This window comes from Thunnus albacares, chromosome 23 (genome assembly GCF_914725855.1).
Source record: "Thunnus albacares chromosome 23, fThuAlb1.1, whole genome shotgun sequence".
In the NCBI taxonomy this organism is placed as follows: Eukaryota; Metazoa; Chordata; class Actinopteri; order Scombriformes; family Scombridae; genus Thunnus; species Thunnus albacares.
In genome coordinates, this window is record NC_058128.1 from 3,012,053 (window position 1) to 3,033,977 (window position 21,925).

General features: G+C 40.9%; 1 protein-coding gene and 1 long non-coding RNA gene across 6 annotated transcripts in view; one reads left to right on the top strand and one right to left on the bottom strand.

The window, feature by feature from the left end:
- shank3b (SH3 and multiple ankyrin repeat domains 3b) overlaps nucleotides 1-20,190 on the top strand; it is a 53,513-nt gene extending 33,323 nt beyond the window's left edge. For 2 of the 5 annotated variants that reach the window (XM_044343657.1, XM_044343658.1), the window contains exons 17-26: nucleotides 2,154-2,278; nucleotides 2,367-2,499; nucleotides 4,253-4,333; nucleotides 5,133-5,263; nucleotides 6,008-6,101; nucleotides 7,006-7,614; nucleotides 9,739-10,029; nucleotides 10,996-12,289; nucleotides 12,403-12,429; nucleotides 13,327-20,190. In XM_044343657.1, coding sequence (XP_044199592.1) covers nucleotides 2,154-2,278; nucleotides 2,367-2,499; nucleotides 4,253-4,333; nucleotides 5,133-5,263; nucleotides 6,008-6,101; nucleotides 7,006-7,614; nucleotides 9,739-10,029; nucleotides 10,996-12,289; nucleotides 12,403-12,429; nucleotides 13,327-13,921 — 3,380 coding nt within the window. In that variant the 3' untranslated portion in view covers nucleotides 13,922-20,190. Of the gene's footprint in view, nucleotides 1-2,153; nucleotides 2,279-2,366; nucleotides 2,500-4,252; nucleotides 4,334-5,132; nucleotides 5,264-6,007; nucleotides 6,102-7,005; nucleotides 7,615-9,738; nucleotides 10,030-10,995; nucleotides 12,290-12,402; nucleotides 12,447-13,326 lie in introns of all 5 variants that reach the window. The other 3 variants (XM_044343659.1, XM_044343662.1, XM_044343661.1) reach the window with 2 other exon arrangements.
- LOC122975302 lies at nucleotides 19,192-21,658 on the bottom strand. Its single transcript, XR_006400621.1, has 2 exons — nucleotides 21,454-21,658; nucleotides 19,192-21,035 (listed from the first exon to the last, which is right to left on the bottom strand). It is a non-coding gene; the product is annotated as an uncharacterized LOC122975302 (long non-coding RNA).
- Nucleotides 21,659-21,925: the final 267 nt, after the last annotated feature.

Here is a 21,925-nt window from a genome sequence, read left to right on the forward strand (position 1 = left end):
CATACTAAGACCTGAGCTCAGGACCTGACAACACCTTTGCAGACCAGCTCTGTAGCATCTTTCAGTATATTTTTACACAATCTCTTAACCTGCAGAAGGTTTCGAAGCTTTGGAGACACCCCATTGTTGTCCCAGTAGCCAAAGGTAACCTCTAAGGCGTTAAATGATTTCAGTCCAGTAGCTTTGACTTCTGTAGTTATGAAGTCATTTGAGAAGCTTATTGAGAATGAGGTTTTAATGCAGGTCTAGGAACGACTACATTTGTTACTTGTTGTGGACAGGCCTGGTGGAGGATGCTGTCGTTACACTGTTAAACTTTCTGTACCATTATTTGGAGGGCCCCAAGTCTCATGCCAGACTCTTATTTGATTTCTCTTTGGCATTCAAATGCCATCCAGCCATTCCTGCTTGCAGAGAGGCTCGTCTGTCATTTAAACTCAATCCTAACCTGATTGGTTGGATTATGGACTTTTTAACTGATAGGTCATAGTGTGTGAGAGTTAATGGTGCTCTCTCAAACCAGCTCTACACATCCACCAGTTCCCCTCAAGGTTGCTGTCTTGTACATTGATGAGTGTTACAGCAGCTGTAAGAACAGACACATCCTACAGTTTGCTGATGATTCTGTTATTTTTAGCCTTCTTGAAGGCGAGGAACAGAATCATGGGCTGGTGGTGGAGGGCTTTGTGGCTTGGTGTGATGAGTCTTTCCTCCATCTACATGTGTCAGTAATGAAAAACATTGATTTCAGAAAGTCACCACCAAGCCCTCTGCCAACTTTTATAAAAGGTGTTGACATTGACCTAGTGGATAGCTGTATATGTATTCAGTTATTGTTCTTGATAACAAACTGTGTAAAAAGGTCCAGCAAAGACTTTTTTTTGTTGAGAAAAATTAACTCTTAATGTTTCTTCTGAGATGATGACTCTCTTTTAGAGAAGTTTCATGAATCTATTTTAACCTTTTGCATTACTGCTTGGTTTGGAAAACCTAAATCTGTCCAATAAGAACAGACTTGGAAGTCTTGTTAAAATTACCAATAAGATTTAAGGGAGGAGTCAGACTAAGCTTTTGGTCATTTATAACAGGCAGGTCCATAGGAGGGCTAATGCTATATTGGACTGCCTGGACCATCCAATCCAGAGGGAGTTTAAGCTATCGCCCTCAGGACGTCAATTCAGGGCACCTGTTTGGAGGACTAAAAGTCATGTCTCCTTCATCCTGAGTGCTGTTGACATGCTTAATGGCAAACAGCACTCTGGCTGCATACCTTGCACATTTGTACTTATATGAATTTCCATTTCCCTGCTCTAGCTCTGTGCTTCATTGTGTTGATGTGTCATTGTTGTTGTTGTTGTTGTCTTTTTGTGAACACTGGCTGCAAAAGAAATTTCCCCTAGTAAAGATAGCCTTGAAGTGCTAAATAGAGTTAAAAAAAAAAAAAAGCACAAACATTATGTACAGAATACTGATTGGTATGAATATGTGAATGCAGAGAAGTGTATATGAATGCTTGTACGTGTATACACATGGCAACATAATATCAATAAATAATAATAAGTATTATGGGTTAGGATGGATATGTACAATAGAATATATGTAGCAGGTTGAATGTTTTTATATGAATCAGCAGCAGTAGGAAATGTTCTGTTTTTATTGGCAGTAATTGAATACACCTTTAATAATAGGAGAGTGACCAGTGATGCTGATGCTCATGTATTTGAAGACCGTATGACCAGACCAGCACGGTAATGGCGGACTCTGCCACTAACAATAAAACAACTATATAGAAATAAAATACTATAATTACTAAATGTAAATTAGAGCTGTAACAGTTAATTGATTAGTCAGTCAACAGAAAATTAACTTTTTTGATAACTGAATAATCATTTTAGTCATTTTTTTGAGCAAATTTGCTGGTTGCAGCTTCTCAAATGTGAAGACTTGAAGATATTCTGTCATACATGATACATGGATTTTGGACTGTTGATCAGACAAAACAAGACATTTGAAGACAAGCTCCAAGAAAAAGAAAGTATTGAAAGTATCAAGAAAGTATTGCAGGAAACCAGCTGGCCATAAAAAGTATTTAAACAGGGTTTGATTGCATGTTTTCCAACTCTCTCTCTCTTCTCTTCTCTTTTTATTTCAAGCTGAGACACCCATCGAGGAGTTTGCTCCCACCCCGGCGTTTCCTGCTCTGCAGTACCTGGAGTCAGTCGACCAGGGGGGCGTGGCCTGGAGGGCGGGGCTACGGACCGGAGACTTCCTCATAGAGGTAACAACTGCAACATGTTGCATCATTACATATTGGATACATTTGAAATAGTTAAAGCTTCACTGTCATCATCTGTGTGTCTGTCCAGGTGAACGGTACTGATGTGGTGAAGGTGGGTCACCGGCAGGTCGTCTCTCTGATCCGACAGGGAGGCAGTCGCCTGCTGATGAAAGTCGTATCAGTTTCCCGGAAATCAGAATCCAACTTGATCAGGAAGAAAGGTACAGCTGACTGTGGTGTGGAAATGGACCTGGTGGTAGAAGTAGTAGTGACAACACCAAAAATACCTTTGCAGTAGTGAAACATTTGTCAGACAAGAACATTACTTCTTACAAACAAATAACTTTGTCTCCTCTTCTTTAAGAGGCTCTACAAATAAAATCAGCCCCAAAAATGGTTTCTTAAAGGATGCGTCTGGCAATTTTTTACATTTTTCTTTTTTTCAACAAATCTCATGTTTGGATCCAAACCAACAATGAACTTGTTAAAAAAAATTATTCATAATGACCATTAAACAATAGAGACCGGAGCAGAAGTATCAAAATTTAACAGAACTTATTTTCTTGTACAAGAAGGAGCGTTTCACAATGCAACACGCAGGATGAGGTTACAAAGAAAAAGGCTCCCAGCGCTTATAACAGGGTTTTATACACCTTAAGTGGCCGTTACAGTTCTGTTCTTAATCTATCCAAATACAGACTTCTAGATAACGTCATGTCTGTTTTCAGTTCTCCTGTCCAGGAGCCATCTTGCTCAACTGACCCTCAGATCACATGTCTCACCCTGTCTCTAACAAATTGTAATTTCTACATCTTCCTCTTTACAAATATAGTGCTTAACTTCCTTTAACCGTAGCTGATGAGTCTGCTGATGTTGCAGAGTTGCAGTACAAAACAGTAACAATTCATCATGATCTAGATAAAATAGAAACACACACACACAGTATAATCATCATTTTTAGAACAGAACTGATCTACTAAAAAGTATCATGTGTGTATCCAAAGCCTGATATATCTTATTCCTCCGTTGTTGTCCAGAAACTATTAAAAACACGTCAGTGAGCCAAACCGCTGCACTGGGTGACATGTTCCTTCATTCTTTCAGAGTTTGGTCACATTAGTTTGTTTAGAAACGGCTCCAAAGACTAATAACAGCATCATGTTTTCAGTCTCTGGAGAGTAGTTCTGTGTAAGACAGACGCCACTGAGCATGTGCAGGAACATGATTCTGTTTACAGCTTCAATGCTTGTTGTGCTACAAATCACAAGCTTGACTTTATGCTACTAACTTTAGTATAAAGTAAAGGCGTCGCAGTATGTAGCACAACAAGCTGGCGAAGATATATCAGGCTTTGGATGCACAGAGGGCTGCAACTAAGAATGTTTTGTCCGATTAACAATTATATTGTAGATCATTGATCAGTTGATATTTAGTTTACTATCATTTATGAGAAATTGAGAAAAATCAGAAAAGCTTCAGATATTCACATCTGGGAAGCTGCAACCAGCAAATTTGTCATTTTTCCTTAAAAAATGAAAAAATAAAACGATGAACTGATTATCTAAATAGTTTGATTAATTTTAATCGATTGATTAATTGACTAATTGTTGCAGCTCTAGAAACACACAATACTTGTAAGCAGATCAATTCATTGTTAGTTTGAGTCTGCATGGCTGTTGACAATAAGAAAATCAGCAACCTCATTCTTTAAGTTGTTGACTAAAACTGACAAAAAGCAAACCACAAAATTTTGACAAAAACTAACATTTTTGTCAAAAAACTAAAAGTAAATTAACTCTGTCAGAATGGTATTCATGACTGATAGCATCCTAATCAATTGTGTCCTCTGTGACTGGGTTTACTAAAGTTTGTGTCACTGTCCTCTCACTGGAGGACTTAACTCCACGTGCAGTAAACTGTTTTCTTTCTCTTTTTGTGCTCTGGCAGTAAATCTGATTGGTTTTTGTCTTGTAGCTCCGCCTCCTCCAAAACGAGCCCCCAGTACCTCGTTGACACTGCGATCCAAGTCCATGACCGCTGACCTGGAGGACATAGGTAAAATAAACACACACACACACGTGCACATTAAGTCAATAAGTCAATCTGTAGGAGTGTGCGTTGTTGACCTTTGCTCTGTCTGCAGCCAGGAGGAGACGCTTGGGTGAGTCACATGACCCTGATTATGTGGTGGCTGTAGTTATCAACGTTTTTGTGGCTTTTATTTTATTGTGACAATAATTTCAGTCTGGTGGCCTGATGTTGGACACATGTTGCATGTCATGGATTGCATCCGAAATCACTCCCTGCCAAAAATTACACAGTGGAATGAAAAACATTGAGTCTCACTAGAGCTGTAACTATTATGATTAATCAATTAATCGTTGAAGTAAATTTTAAGTAAAGCTCTAAAATGTTCTGCTTTTCCTTGTATTAACATTGTAGTAAATTGAAAATATTATACTGTTGGTTGTACAAAATAAGACACGTCATGACACACACTTTTTTTTTTTACTGTTTTCAACAATTAATCTAGAAAATAATCAGCAATGAAAATAATAGTTTGTTGCAACCCTAAAATAAATTGAAATAAAAGGGATATAGTGTTCTCTATGTGAATCCCTGGTAGTGTAAAACTGGACTGACTATGTATATAAAATCATTTATCTAAAACAGGAAAAGATGCTTTGCACCAGATTTATTTTGGTTACAGCTCTGGTAACAGTGATATTGTGATGTTGTAGTCATGTTGTGTTGTTGCAGTAATTTTGATGTAAAAGTGATGTTGCGGCGATTCGTGGGGCGGCGTTTCGCTATTCCGTTTGTTTATGTGTTTCTTTGTGTCTCCTTCCTCCAGAGAAACTGGATGAGATGCTGGCAGGAAGTCAACAGGAAGTTGTTCTGAGGGCCCGCCCATCAGACGACTTCAGAGCGGCGACGGTTAAACAGAGACCGACCAGCCGACGAATCACACAGGCCGAGATTAATGTGAGTTTTCAAACCTCTGCAGTTCAGTTGTATTGAATCAGACTATGGTTGGTTTTCCTCTTCGGTGCAGAACAGAACTCAGCAAATCGCACCAAAACTACCACACAGAGACTCTTTACAGGAAGTGGTCTAAGTCTGGTCACCAACAAATTCTGGAGTGGTTCGTTTGTGGTGGGAACAGGATATTTTCTGGGTTTTTTTTAGTCCTCTATGACAGTAAACTGAATATCTTTGAGTTGTAGACTGTTGTCTGGGCTTTTGGGAAACACTGATCAACATTTTTCACCATTTTCTGACCTTTTATAGGATTGATTAATCGAGAAAATAACAGACAGATTAATCGATAATGAAAATAACCGTTAGTTACAGCCCTAGTCATGTTTTGTCAATTTATTTTACTAACTACATATGACAAAGAAAAGTATTAAATTATCACATTTTAGAATTTTTTGCTTTTGCTAAAAAGATTGACTAAAACGATTATTCAATTATCAGAATATCTGCTGATTGATTGATTAATCGATTAATTGTTGCAGCTGGACAGTACTAACAGTACTAAAAGACCAGTATTAGTGATTCCCACCAGTGTCAACGTCATCCTGAGTGGACTTCTGGTTACATGAGTTCAGACCTGTTGGGCGAGAATACATTTGTCCTCATAAAACAAATCTTCAGTGTAAATCATTTACAACCAGCTGGATTTGGATTAACTGTGTGTGTGTGTGTGTGTGTGTGTGTGTGAAGTCCTTGTTTGAACGTCAGGGTCTCGTCCCCCCCTCAGCCCCAGAGAAGAGCACCATGGCTTTGCCCAGAGGAATGTCCAGAACCAAAAGTTTTGGTGAGAAGCACACACAGTATTACACATACAGCCAGTTAAAGGGATAGTTCAACATTTTGAGAAATATACTTATTTTCTCTCTTGCTGAGCGTTGGTTAGCTTAGCTTAGCATAAAGACTTGAAACAGGGGGAAAGAGCTAGCCTGGCTCTGTCCAAAAGTTACACGTTTGTTTAATCCATACAAAAAATGAAGTGTAAAAACAACAATTTTACATTTTACGGATTATGTGCCGGGAGATAATATACATGTGAGGATGATATGTCCGATCATTCAGTGACTGGGAATGATCACACAATGTGCTTGTGAATATCACATTAAACTTACATTAAAAATACAGGATTAAATACATCTAACATTCCAGGTAACACTTTTCAAGTCCCTCTATTTAGCATTTATAATCAGTATATAAACAGTTTATAACACACTAATATAGTTATAAGCAGATATAAGGACATTTCAAGCGTTTATTAATGTACAGTATTTGTCAACAAATATATCTTCTCCTATGAAGACATATTTCATATTATTACAACTGTGTTTTACCATGTTGTCATTCATTATCTGTTTATACAGAAGCTTCCACTTATGAGTGTCTACATGAGGAGTTGTAGTTGTTGACTAATACATTAGTTAACACTTATATCTGCTTACAACATACAAAAACAGACAAGAGGCATGAAAACTAAGTGTCCTAAATAAATCTAAATAAAATTTTTTAAAAAACAGTGGCGCACACTCAATTCAAATCTTAAAGAAAGTTTTAATAAGAAGGCCACTAAACATCGAGAGGACATCCTAAATCCCTGTTCCAGTGGAGTATATTATACTGGTATTTTGTTTGTATTTATAGTTTGAAGTATTTGTTGGCTGCTTTTATTAACGTCTCCATGGTTACCACGGCAGGCACACCTGAGGATGACCGCATCACGGCTCTGATCAATGAAAGTCGGTTTCCACGGAGCTCCTCGTTGACGGACAGCTTCATCCCTCCTCCTCCTCAGACAGCTCCACCCCCTCCTCCCTCCGCTTCCTCCACCTCGGCGCTCTTCCTCCTCGACTCTGGGCCTCCTCCCTCCTTCCTCCCCCCTCCTCCCCCAGCCAGAGGGGAGGGGCTGACCCGCTCCAGCTTCAAGCCGGGGGCAGAACCGAGGCTGCAGGAGCTCACGGATTCGCCGACGAGGAGCCACGCCCATGCTGAGCGCCAGAGGAAGGCGAGGTCCATGATCATCCTGCAGGACACGCCGCCGCCGCTGCAGCCTGACGCGCACGCTGCCGCCACGCACACGCTGCACACTGCCACACACACCGCCACACACACGCTTCACACCGCTACACACACCTCCACGCTGTCCCTCCACAGCACCAGCCCCGCCCTCGGTCATTCACCACTGTCACGCCGCCGGGGACGACCAATAGAAAACCCTTATGCTAATGTGGGACAGCAAGCTCCGCCCACCAAACCACAGAGGAGGAAGTCACCACTGCTGAAACAACTTCCTGTAGAGGAGCAGGGTTAGGATTGTTCCGACTCCTCCTCATTGTCTTAACGCCTCGTGTCCACGGGATCCGGCTGCGTTTAGGTTCAACTCAGTCGCAGCTCAAATATTCGCTGGAAACATTTCAGAAGCGGAGCGTCAGCAGCCACATTTCTGATGTAGTTTAAAGTCGTAGTTCACGTTTGCAGCTCATGTACATACATGCATTACATGAATAGTTTGGTATTTTGGGAAATACGTATACCCGCTTTCTGGCGGAAACATAGATGTGAAGATTGCCGGACTACTTCTTGGCTCTGAGGAGTTGCCAGGCAACCAGAGGAGACTGCAAGAAGTTACTGTACTGTAACAAGAAATAGCCCGGCAAATAACCCACTGTAAAACTGAATTGTTGCTTTTACACTTTGGTTATACCTCATTAGTGTTAAATAGTGAGCTTTAGAGGTGTTTTTAGGTGGATTTTGTTTCTGGTGGACAGAGCCAAGCTAGCCCCCCATTTCCATTCTTGCGCTAAGCTAAGCTAGACTGCTGGCTGTAGCTTAATTTTTACCATGAGAGTGGTATTGACAGGCTTCCCACGGATCCTTAAAAAGTTTCAAATGAGATTTTCAGAAGTTAAGGTCATAAAATGTCTTAAAAAGTCTTATTTTGGTAGGTCTCAAATTTTGAGGTGATGCCTTGTTGCATGAGAAATATCTCCCCACAGGATTCACTTATTTAAACATGGTTTGGTCTTCGGTTGGGAATCAGTCCAGCTCTTTTTCTTGTAATGTTTCGATTGGTTCTCCACAGGCTGCCTGCTCTCACAAAAGGTTTAGCCGGGGGGGTTCAGAGAAGACACAAAGTCCACTCTTATTTCTGATAGTTGCTAGAATCTGGATAATAATGTTCGTAGTGTGGAGCCGCAACAGCCAACATGCAACATAAAGGAGAGGAGTGGACTTTTATTTGGTGACCGCTTAGCTGGTGTTTACAGATTTAATGGACTATTAAAATGGATGAAACGTAGATATACTCTTACGTGTATGTGTCTTAATGGGAGAGAATTAACTACAGCCGACTCTGTGAGTGCGAGAACGACCAGAACAGCCTCATTGTTTTACAAAATCTTGTCAAAATTAACAATTCTGAGCAAATTAAAATTTTAAATTTTGATGCTATTTTTAAAAACACAAAGAGCTTTATCTAATGTATAGTGTAACAGTGGGACACAGTTCATTAAATTTGCCATTAATTTGATTACTTTATAAGATTTTACATATGATTGTTATATGGAGATACAAAAATATCCTGAAAAATATCCCTATTAATATTGTCAAGTTGATTTAAAAAATAAAGCTCAACCCTAATGTACATTCATTTTGCTGTGGAAAGGGTATTACATTTTCACTGTCAAGGTCTTAAAAAGCATTAAATTTGATTTAAAAAAGTGTGCAGCAACTCTGATTGATCTTCTCATCTAACTGTCCACCAGGAAGCAAATACACCTAATTCCCAAAAATGAAATTTAAACAAATTAAAGCAAAGTATGTAACAAATTAAATACATCATGACATATACATATAAACATATAAATGAAGGTCTGCTACATTCAAGCCCTTGCCAAACGAGTCCACACAATACTGATTAAGACTATCATCGCCATGTAAATCTCTGTATTTCACAGTATACCCGAGTTTTTAAATCTGGTGTCTGTGGTGACATTCCCACACTGGCGGACCAGTAGTGATGTGTTTTATGTCAAACAGCAATGATTGGTTTGCCAGAGCTGAGGAGGGGAGCAACAGTAGCAACCGAGTAGGCTACAGCAGCTAGGGGTATGGCAGAGCCTACGGCAGAAAAACCTATAAAGCGTCCAAGTTCACCTGTAGGCATACATCATAAGCATGCGTCAACAGTGTTTGCGTAATTACTCTCACTGCCAGAAGGGGGAGACAAAAGTTCTGCACTGCAGGTTTAAATATTAATTAAAAGACATTAAAAAGACATTTGCCAATAAATATAGGCATAGAGATGTGAGCAGCTCCAGCAAAAATTTACCAGGTGCATAAAGATGAAAGAGGGAAAAACAGCCGGATCCAGTGGATAATGAGTGTAAGAATCACTTCTATCAGTCTGACTCCATGTTTTCTTCTTCTAGGACTTGGAATCAAAGATCATGATGTGAAGTCAGATGGTGGTGGACCTGGCAGCCCCAGTAGGGCGGAGATATACCAGCAGCAGGTTCTTTCTGAGCGTGCACGGGTCCAGGGCCGCCGATCATCCCTCTTCCTGTCTGTGGAAGGGGCGGGGTCAGACAACCAGGCACCACCCCTCTTGACTCAGAGCCATTCGATGGATGACCTTGGGGAGCTTCCCCCTCCTGCTCCAGTCCTTTCGCCTTCACCAACACCTCACACCTTCCTCCACCCGCTGACAGGGAAACCTCTAGGTTGGTCTGACTCCAATGTGATCTCTCAAGTTGTCTACTGGAAAAGACTAAAGCATGAATAACTTTCTCCAGTCACAGAATGATAAAAATCTAATGATAAAGATTACATTTTGAAACAGTATGAAGTTGATAAAACAAGACTGTGCTAATTTATTATCATCAAGTAAGATTGGAATCAAAGACAACTGTTGCATTTCTGGGCCCAGGCTTGACAGAATGCGTCAGGTTGTCAAACTGATCATTAAATTGTGATTAGTTCAATGACCCAAAGAGGACTACTTTTGCTTTTCATTGAGTTGGAAGAAGTTATTAGACATCCAACATTTGATATCAGTTGGACAGTTCTTTCAGTTCTTGATATGTAAAGTAGCATGTCACAGGCATAGCAGTGAAAAGGATTACATATTAGTAATCCTAATGAAAGCATGTAGATACACAATAGAGCAGACCTAAGAGAGTGCCTCGAGGTATTTCCCAAAATCAAAGAGGATCTAGGCCAGAGCCTTGAGGTACTCCACAAAATACAAAAGGGACCTAGGAAAGAACCTTGATGTACTCCACAGAATTCAGGGGGACCTAGGACAGATCCTTGAGGTACTTCCCAAACTAGAAGAGGACCTAAGACACAGCCTTGAGGTACTTCCGAAAATAGTAAGGGACCTAGGGCAGAGCCTTGAGGTATTCCACAAAATACAAGGGGACCTAGGGCAGAGCCTTGAGGTATTCCACAAAATAAAAAGGGACCTAGGACAGAACCTTGATATACTCGCCAAAATAGAAAGGGACCTAGGACAGAGCCTTGAGGTAGTCAACAGTTTAGGCAGTAGATAATGAGCAACAGTAAAGTGTCTGTTGGAGAGGTAGAATATAATCCACCCAAGAACAGTATCTGTAATTACAACAATATGATGAAATATTAAAATCCACCCACAATAGAACTATGTTAATCATCTCTTCTCTCCTCAGACCCCTCATCTCCACTTGCCCTGGCTCTTGCTGCACGAGAACGAGCGCTCACAGCCCGCACGCCTAGTCCCGAGCCTCGAACTAAACATGCGTCCGCCTCAACCACACCTATCCCCACTCCGGCTGCAAGTCCTGAGGGCAGGCACAAGCGCACCCCTATCACCACCCCGCACAGCAGCCCCGAACCACGATCCAAACGCACCACCCCTCAGACGAGCCCCGAGCAGCGAACAAAGCGCACCACTCCTCAGACCAGCCCGGAGCTGAGGCATAAACGCATAACCCCACCCCTATTCCCTGATGGACAGGTGGAGCGACCAGAAACAGAGGGAGGAGTGACATCACCCGCTGCCCCCTCCCCTGAGCGCTGGAGACCTGTCCCCTTGTCAACCCTGGCCAATGAGAGCCACCCTTCTCTGATTGACAGACGCAAAAGCCTCACAGTGGGCAGCTCAGAGGAGGAGGGTGGGGCTTATACAGTGACACTCCCACCAGCATTACTGTCATCCAGTGATGAGGAAACTAGAGAGGAGCTGCGCAGAATCGGCCTGGTGGCTCCGCCCCCTGCCTTCGCCAGTCCTCCTGGCCTTCCTCCACCATCCTCCCTCACCTTGTTGCCACGGCGAGGTGGGGAGGGAGGGGGAGGGGAGAGTGGTCCTGACTCCCTGGGTAGACGAGATGACGAGGAAGGAGGTGACGAGCGGCTTCATGATAGCTCCTCCTCACCCAGCTCGCTCCCTCCCTCTATCACCCTGGCTTCCCCTCCTGCTCCATCCTCTCCCTCCTCACCTCCTGCTCACCCTTCCCCCTCCCCTGCATCCACATCCCCATCAGGCCTTAAGCCCCGCCTTCGTTCACCTATTGGCCGGGGCCGCTCGGCACTTAGGGACCCACTGCTGAAACAATCATCGGACAGTGAGCTCCTCCCCTCTGCTGCATCCTCCTCCTCCCCCTCCTCTCCACTGTCCTCCTCCCCCACCAGTGGGCGGCAGCCACGCTATTTGTTCCAGAGGAGGTCCAAGCTGTGGGGAGGCGGGGATGACCGTGGCGAGGAGCGGCGGGGCTTCAGCCCAGAGGATGGAATAGGCCGTCCATCAGCGCTTGGAGGTCAGGGGTCGGGGTCAGCTGTGGATCTCACTAGCCGATCGGCTTCAGCACTGGAGCTGAGTGGCAGGGCAGGATCTGGACTGGATCTTGCTAATCGGCTGCAGCTGCTGAACAAGGACAGTCACTCTCTGGGGGAGGAACCGAGTCCCCTTGACCCGGGCCGGAGGTCACCAGTAGGAGGTGCCAGGTACATCAAAATTGCTTTTATACTGTAAATACTGCAGTACTACTGACCTGATAGCCCTACTGTGTGTGTCTTGGTGTGGGGTGTAACAGTATCTGTTATTTGTGTTGTTCCAGATGTGTGGACAGTGGGGAGAGTAAATCGTAGGTTTTTATCTCTGGTAAACATTTCTCGTTATTGCTGAGATGATTTTCATTAGCTAACAGCTAACTAACGTGCATCTACTTCGCAGATGACTAACTACTAAATATCTGAAATTCTTCATTCCACCCATCTTTTGAATAAAACTTTGGAACTGACATTTTCTAAACTTATCCAATCATAGCTTAGCAACCGTGAGAAAGCCTGTCAAGTTTAAGCCAAAAACACAAGAGCAACTATGTAAGGAAATAATTAAACAGTATGTTTATCTGCTCCAATGTAGGCTGCAGACAGGATTTACCGCTAATTAGCTTACTGTAAAAATAAAACACTTTGTTTTGAAATATAAACAATAACACACTAATCTAACCTCTTTGTTGCTTGTCAAAGTATATTTCTCAGTGGTAAATATTCAAACAGGATTTAATAGTATGATTGACATAGTAGCAACACTGCAACACAAAATCAATGCTGTTTATTTACATTTCTTCTATATGGATCATCAACTGGTGAGGATGTTGACTTTCTGTCTGGAACATAAAACTTAGCCTTGTTCTTTTAGCATTAACTTATTTCATCTAACTTATGTCTTATTTAAAAACGAGTCGGAAAAATCAATGGTCTCCTACTAGAAATGAGAAGCAGCTTTTGTCTACTTCTGTCTGAAATCAAGAAACCACTGTTTCAAAAATTACTATGAATTTGAAGGTGTAAATCTGCGACCGTCACCGTAAAACTGCATGTGTGCCATGCAAAAAGCTTCAGAGGGGCAGCAGCAGTAACTAAGGGGAGCTGGGCTTAGCAACCAGTAAACTAAAGAATTCATGTAAATGCATCAACTGATAACTGACAATTGTATTAATGATGATGTCATTAATATGATGTTTCATGTGTTGTAGGTTGTTCTCCAGTCTAGGTGAACTCCACACCATCTCCCAGCGAGGATATGGCGCCAGCTACACAGTCCGACCAGGAAGTCGCTACCCTGTCACCCGCCGGAGCCCCTCCCCCTCTCCCTCCCCCTCTGATAGGTCAATAGGGCTTCCCTCTTCCCCCGCCCCCTGCTCTGAAAGGCCAGATCTGAGCTCGGGTCGTGGTCTAACCATCCTGAAGTCGTCCAGTCTCAGTCTCCCCTCTGAACCAAAGGAGGTTCGGTTTGTGATGCGAAGTGCCAGCGCACGAACCAGGTCCCGTTCACCCTCACCTTCACCCCACGCCTCCCCGTGCCCCTCCCCAGTCCTCAGCGGGCCCCTGTTGGCCCTTCGGCCATGGAGGCAGCGGCCCCTCAACCTGTGGAATAAATATGATGTGGGTGACTGGCTGGAGAGTGTGGGTCTGGCTGAACATCGCCAGCGCTTCCAGGAGCACGAGATCGAAGGCTCCCATCTCCCCGCCCTCACCAAGGAGGACTACGTGGAGCTGGGCGTCACCAGACTGGGACACCGAATCAACATCGAGAGGGCACTCAGACAGCTGCTGGATGGTTCCACTTGACCCCTCACCTCTGACCATTCACCTCTAGACATCCTGAACTGTGACCTCATAACCCCTGACCTCTGGTCAGACACTAGGCCATCTCTTTGACTAGGATATCTTATCAATGACTGAATCTTTAGACCTTTTTACCAACGTGGAGCCCAGCTCTCTGAGTAATCTCAGTGTCATTTTGGCTTATCAGCTCTTTGATCAACTAAGTGTTGTGAAACAGGACGACTGGTAGCACTGAGCTCTGAGTCCCGTACGTAGCTTTAGTGTCATTTTAGACGTCCAATATTTAGTTTGACATCTGTTCATGTCAGTAAATACCCAGTCAACGTCAAAGTTGTCATTCATTTCAAAATAGAATAATAGTTGAACACAATTCCTTTTAGTGTTATCTTAGTTGCTGCTGGCAGAACACATGCCTTTTCATTGGACAGGGCTTTCATAGCAAAAACAAAAGTTCAACATTGCCAATGCAGAGATTGGCTACCTTTTCTTGGGCAGCCATGCAAACCAGGTTTTGCGGCCAAAATTATACTAAACTGGCACTAAATACGCTGGCTTCCAAACAATTTGTAGGAATAAATCCCATCTTAGCACAAAATATGACATTTTCAGAGACAGATGACACAACACTTTTAGGGCTACAACCGAGTTTCACTGTTGATTAATCTGACAACTATTTTCTTGATTAATAATTAAGTCTATAAAATGTCAAAAAATTGTGAAAGATGCCAACACAATCTTAAAAAAATAAGTTTACTATCACTATTACTAAGAAAAGTAATAACATTTGGAAAGCTGGAAGCAGTGGAGTTTTGGCATTTTTGTAGCCCAAAAATGACAATTTAGTATTAAAACATCTGTCAATGGACTAGTGGATTAATGGACTCAAATTCATGCTCTACTCTCCATTTAATCTCCATCTAATTTGTGTCCATTCCCTGACAAACTGGATGGAATGGCCGCAGTTGCTTACATTTGGTACTTTTCCCAAATATGGACGTAGTATAAGCTAATAAAACTAACTGGATTTTACATGTTTTTTTCTGTGTATTCTAATCTGGATCACCAGAAAATAGAATATCCAGAAAAGGAATATGAGTTTTGACTTTTCATTATGAGTGCCTGCTAAAGTAGTTAATACCATCCACACAGTGTTCCAAAGAATTGCATTAGCTTACAGCATACTCAGCTAAGTACAGCTGGAAGCTCTTCTGCCAGTCTCGACAGGTGAAAAGACGATCAAAGAGCTGATTTGACAAACTGACCACAAACATTATGAGACGGGTTCTTTTCCTTGTGCCATTCTGCTTCCCCAGACGAGTTTAGCAGGACTTTTGCTAGCGGACCTGGACGATTAGCGAGCTGCCGGGAGTCTCTGCTTTGACAACAGGAGATCAGCTGAGGATATGTCTCAGTCCTTTTCAGAAAAGTTCTTGTGACTTAGCATTTTTATCAAATATCACTCATAAAGAATTTGTGTTAATTTTGAGTTCATATCTTAATGCCGATCATTTAGAATTTATGAATAACAAGTAATAATAATGTGGTGGTGATGACTTACAGAGTTTATATTGTTTGGAAATGATTTTGAGTTTCTTATGATTTGACAATGAGTTGAGTTTCAAGGTCATTTCGGTGATGTTTTGGAATTCATAATGATTTGTCAATGAGTGTGACTTTGTGCTGATGTGCTGTGTGTTTCAGGGAGAGCTGCAGCAGAGCTCCAACTGTAAACCTCTCTGGTTTCTAACCTGCTTATCGAGGGCTTACTGTACATGGTGCTATCTGTTTAAAGCCATCTGTACAGAAAATACCTTTCTCCTTCCCCTCCTATACCTTCCTCACACTGACACCATAAACTTTTAGGTTAACCCCCTTAACTCTAGTGTGTTATTCCTAAATTAACCAATCAAGTGTGGCTGTACTTGCTATATCTTTGCAGTAACCATAATCAGGAACAGGCCATATATGGAGTTTCCTCCCTGCCATAAAGGGGATTTAAACCCTGCCATATGTGGAGTTTCCTCCAGACCATATAGAGTTTCCCTGAGGCCATATATAGTTTTAAAAAGGCCATAAATTGAGTTGCCAAACTTAATAATTGTTCATTCATGTAAAGTCACTAAATTTATGAATTAAAGAGCGGTCACACTGAAATTTGTTCAAAATGAGACCTCACTCTCTCTAGTTGCGATTGATTCTGCCCTCTTAGCTTCACGTAGACTTCAATCTGATTAAAGTTTGACATGCAAAATTTCAGAGTGATTTCCATCCAATTAAAAAGAATGAGTGGCATTGATTGTTTATATAACTTTTATAAATCACTGCACAGTGAAATACAAGTAGCAGAGAAGGAGGGATATGCTTTATTCCAAGAGATAAATGACGATAAAGTGTTTGATAAGAAGGTATATATTTCAGTTTGGGAAATGCTATTGCTGACGCACTTTATGCTTAAAATGCTGCCCACGCTGTTTCCTGTTGAGCCAGCTTTGCGCCACAGCACGCAAGTAAATTTCACCTTTGCAAAATCCAGTATGACCGCACCATTTCCAATATTGGTGGGCAAAACCATCCCTGCATTAACTATCTTACTCAGAGACAGATGAGAAGACTTGTGTGTACAGTAACAGAGATGGGTCCTAAACTTATTTAGCCTAGCCTAGCACAAAGACATACATGGATGTAAAGGGCAACTGCCAGTCTAGCTCTATCAATAGTGAAAAAATACAACTTCCAACAACTCCAAAGATGGGTTAGGGACTTGTATGCTATATCTTGCAGGGTTTAGTTGACACAGTAGGGGCAGAGCTCAAAACCCAACATAAGGACAATGCTAGCTGCTGCTAAAACCACACTGTCTCATTTTTATTTTATTGTCTACACTTGTACAATAAACAATTTAAAATACAACAAGACATCTCCGGAGTCGCTGGAAGGTGTATTTGTTTCACTTTTTTCCCCTCAAATTTGAATTGGGAATCCGCGGTAATGACATATCAGGAACTGTTAGCTTTAATAGTGCTTTTAGCGATTTTCTAAATGAGGCATGTTGCCACAACTCGTCTTTTCTCAATATTTTCATACAATTTGTCATCAAATTTGATACAGCTACATAATTTACTTGATATGTTAGTGTCTCCTCTTCAATCCCCCTCTGAAGCACAAACAACGTTCCAGTGCCTGACTCCACAAGAACAAATCTACTACGTTGTTTATGACTTAAGTATCTAAACAAAGGCAAAGCCGCCAATCATGATTTATACAAGTTTACCATGATGATGACTACAGAGGTATAGAATGTATAGTCTATGTACAGCACATTGCAGTAGACTATAGAATCTGTGTAATATATATTATGTTAGAATAATGTAGCTATATAGTGTAATATATATAAAGTATAGTAGATTTTAAAATTTACAACAGTAATATTTTGGTAAGTTGTAGTCTATGAAGTCTTTATCCATATGTGATATTCAGCCTTTATAAACAGTTACACATCAGCTGTTAATCAGACTTATGCCATCTCTAAACAATCTACACATCAAAACATCAACAGTGAACTACAAGGACACTCTAGAATTCGGGGGCACTATGGCAAAATCAAGCGAGTGTATCTTTAAAGAGTAACTTAACACTAAATTCACTTTTTTGAGTTAATAAATTATACAAAGTCACTTAAGTATCAATTGGTTTTTTTCCCCAAGTCTATAGTGTTCATTGCATTAACAGTTGTTTGCCCTTTTTTCCAGAAAATCCAAGTAATTCTGTCTTTTAGAGTGGTGGTTCCCAACAAAATGAGTCCACTTACGACCCCCAGTCATCAGTTGCATATGTTTACCATTTGTAATGTTTAAAAAGATAAGAGGTAAAACTTCACGTCCCATAAGTACAAGGCAACATAATGTTACACTTCAATCAAATGCCGCGTTCACACTATGTTGGATGGATGGGAAGGATCATAAAGATTCACATGTTGAGGACTTGCAAGCGTTCACGTCCTCTGACAACTCAGGAAGGTTATATAATAACGGAATTGGTTGTATGAGGGTTTAAAATACTTTGCATTGACAAAATTACATTATATCCATTAAATTTGTGTTTAATCACACTGAATGACAGACTTTTGCTGACATGAGGCATCCATGTGTGCTTGGTTTCCAGACACTTGTGTTTAATCACGTGCCAAGTTGGATATATCAGAGTTTTTTTGATAAATCAGTTTCACAGTCATAATTACGACTTAGAAGTTGACATGAACGTTATTTAAAAGTCCAATATAACTGGACGCAGCATGAGCAATAAATCAGTTTGTATGAAGTTATGTTCGTCCACTTCTGAAGGCAAAAGGGTTTCTACTTGTTTTGAATTGCCACATCCAAAGACGGGGCCCAAAAATCCTGCCATCTGGAGAGGAACAAAACATGATGAATCATATGTAGACAAGTTCAAATCCTGGAACTTTGCATACTTGGCCAATCAGTGCATAAAGTTGTTGTGCTAGTAGGATTGTCAGTTACATAAATGGAAAAAAAAAATAGTTGGATGTAGCCTCAACCCCCAAATTAAAACATTGTAAGAAAATAGAAGAAAATCTGTTAACACAAACCTTTCCAGTAATTCATCTGTAAAACTAACCGTCCTCGTTTCACAGGTAAAGAGGGAGCATCTGCTGTGTAGCTGTTTACATCATTGAATATCACATTTATCATATAAATACTGTATATCTGTGTAGTATATATTATATTAGACTATAGTCTACTGTACAGAGTCATCAGCTCCATGTAGACCACAGAATGAGACGTGGGCTGTCACTTTCTCTGCAGTGGAACAATAAAAATCAGGTTGGATGTAGATCAATGATGAGGTCTGTGTGACCTCTGACCTCAGGTCCCCAATGGGAATCCCTCTGTACGCTAATATACCAGACATGAGGTCATTTACTCATAAGATTTCTCAGCCAATCAGAAAAATAACCTGATGTTGAAATATCATCAGTGACATGATGATTAAGTATATCAGTGGTATTCTCCCACTTTATACATTTTAACCCAAATGTTCACCTTCTGTCACCAGTCAAACTAGTTTCAGATGACACTAGAAGATAATTTAGAAGTTTACATGACCACATGAACCTTAATTGTTAAATCTGAAGCCATTTGGATGAAAACGTGTCCTGTCCTGTCTTTTGAGTCTCATTTTAGACAAGTTTTAGCCTGGTTTTCCCCATCCATTTTTCCAAGTTCTTGGACACAGGAGTGATTTTTTTGGCCATCTTTCCTACTTAGAAATTTTAATCCGTTTCAACACAGTCCCACAACTTGAAACCTTGTTAGTCACACATTCTGACACAAGCAAATGTCTGTCCAGCATAGCTAACATCTGCCAGCTTGCTACATTAACTAACATGCTATCAACTGTTACAATCGTGTTCCAGTCCCAACTGTCCAGTTATCACAGCAAAGAATACAACTGGTGATAATCTATATTTTCTTTATTGTCAACAAATCCCATGAAAAGACCAAAATCCAACAATGTGTCAGTCTGTCTCTCAATGCTTTGACTTCCCTACCCTGTCTATTGCTCTTAGCCCCAAACCTATTTCAACTGAGGCCATAAATCTTTAAAAAAAACAGCCCACAAATAGTTTAATTTTTTAAAAAGTTCCTAAAACAGCTGGCCAATGTAGTTTAACAACAAACAGGAGGAAATAGTGCATTTTGGGGGACTACAGCTAGTAAATGTTAGCCTGTTAGCTCCATACCAGCTCCCTTTTTTTGATTTGATAAGCCTCCGATGTATAATTGTGATAACGCTCCATAAGGTGTCCAGTTAAAGTCTGAGAGTTTCTTCTCGCCTAATAAAATAGACATGTGGCTAATTAGAAAGTTATAATGGACTGAATGATGGAGACAAAATGGCTGCTCAAGAATATTAGAGAAGACCAACATGGCGACCAGGAGAGAACCAAGACAATTGTATAAAAAGATGGAATAAAGGGCCAAAATTGGCTGGCACTGGATATTTTAATGGGCTGTATCTGAAATTGCTCCCTTGTTCACTCATTCACTGCTCCCTATACAACAAACAATCAATACTTTACTCAATAGTGAGCAACAAATTGAGATTTCATGCACTTCCTGATTGTCATTTCTTGTCATCATTTGCGCATCTATAAAAATGCGACGCCACAAGGCTACTTTTTTGTTAATTTGGTAAAATTTTTGAGGGCACTGCGCAGATAAATTTACGCCCAGAATTTGGAAACTCAAATATAATGGTGACAGTAAATATAGATTACTTTATAGCAACTAGGGAGTGATTTTGGATACAGCCATAGTGTCGTAAAGAAACTATGACTTCACCATGGTAACCCCTCAGCTTCCTGCTGATTGGCTGAGAATTCTGGCTTTCTAACCTGTGTGAAACCTTCCTCCTCCTCCTCCTCCTCCTCCTCCTGATATTCACCTGGTTATAATGGTTTTATGGTTTTCCTCCTCCTTTCTAGCTTCCTCTTTTTACAGTATGTTTGTAGTTTCTTCTGGAGTGAGTGGCGTGTGTGTACTTGTAGTTTTTTCTTCCCTTTTCTAAAGACTAAAGAGCACACAATTACAACTGATGAGCTCTGCAACGCAACAGATTGTAATCTTTATAATAAACTGTCATTTATTACAAAGAGAACACTCTGCCTTCATGTGTGGTTCTTTCAGTCAGTTTTTAATCACCTCTGAACTTGATTGCCCACAAAAAGCTTAAAAAAAAACAGGTTAATGACTGACGAGTTTAACCTCAGTTCACAGATAATAAAACCTTCTCAGGACTTGCATTCACAGGGAATGACCACACACTCCTAAATCACTGAATAACAGACTTCAGTTGTGCACACAGTATAATTATTTATTATCCAAGTTGTAAAAATAGACTTGAAATCACTGAACTATGATGCTAAAGAGACACACAGACATATGAGCTGCAGCCTCTCAGGTGAGCTCTGATGTCGTAGTGAAAAATGTAGCAATAAGTTCTGGAGATGAAGGAAAAATACAAATAGAAGTTTTTAAGATGACTTAAAGAGGTTTGAGCGTCACTGTGTGTCATGAAACTCTTCTGTCACCCAAATCTGCAAAATGAAAGGACAGAATCTCAGGTGAGGTCTGAAAACCTGAAAGCAGCACATTACCTAGAGGTTTCTACACATTTATTGTGACAGTCTATGATATGTTCATTTTAAATATTAATTTTGGTCTCAGATTTATAGGCAAGTAGTCTATCAATAAAATAAAATTAAAAAAAATCATGATACAAGTCCAGTTTCAGGCAAGTCAGCAAATGCATATTCAGTGAAGTAAACATTTTGCGCACACACACACACACGTGCCTATGAAAGAGTCATAAAGAGCAAGTACACGTGCACAATTATTTTGGCTGTTCAAAAAAAAAAAAAAAAAAAAAAGTGCTTACCAAAAAAAACCAAAGCTAAGCCATTGCCTTGAGGAAATGAAAATATTACTACTATTAATACTTTGAACTGCACTAACCTGTATGACAGGTGTCATCTGGAGTGAAACGACGAGCAGGTGGACCCAAACGCAGGAGACGGGAGGCAGCAGGGACTGAAGAGCACTCATTAAAAGAGGTTACATGCTGGCAAAGCAAAACTGAACAGGACAGAACAAAACTGAGCTTCACAGAACAGCAGATCCAACAAGACTGAGCTGAAAACCAGGACTTAAATACAAACTGAACTAATGAAACAACAAGGAACAGGTGGCAAGACACAGGGGCAGGCTGGGAGCTGATTGGCTGGGGAGGACACACGGAGCAGAGCAGGTGTGGAGGAAAAAACACAAAATGCAATAGTTGCTCTGGGCTGAGGACAAATCAAAAACAGAACTTCATCCATGAGTTAAATTAGAGTCTACCATATAATCATGCACTATCCTCTTCATATATAAACCATCATTCATTAAACTGTCTCAGAATTACATCAATATAACTTAAATAAGTGCA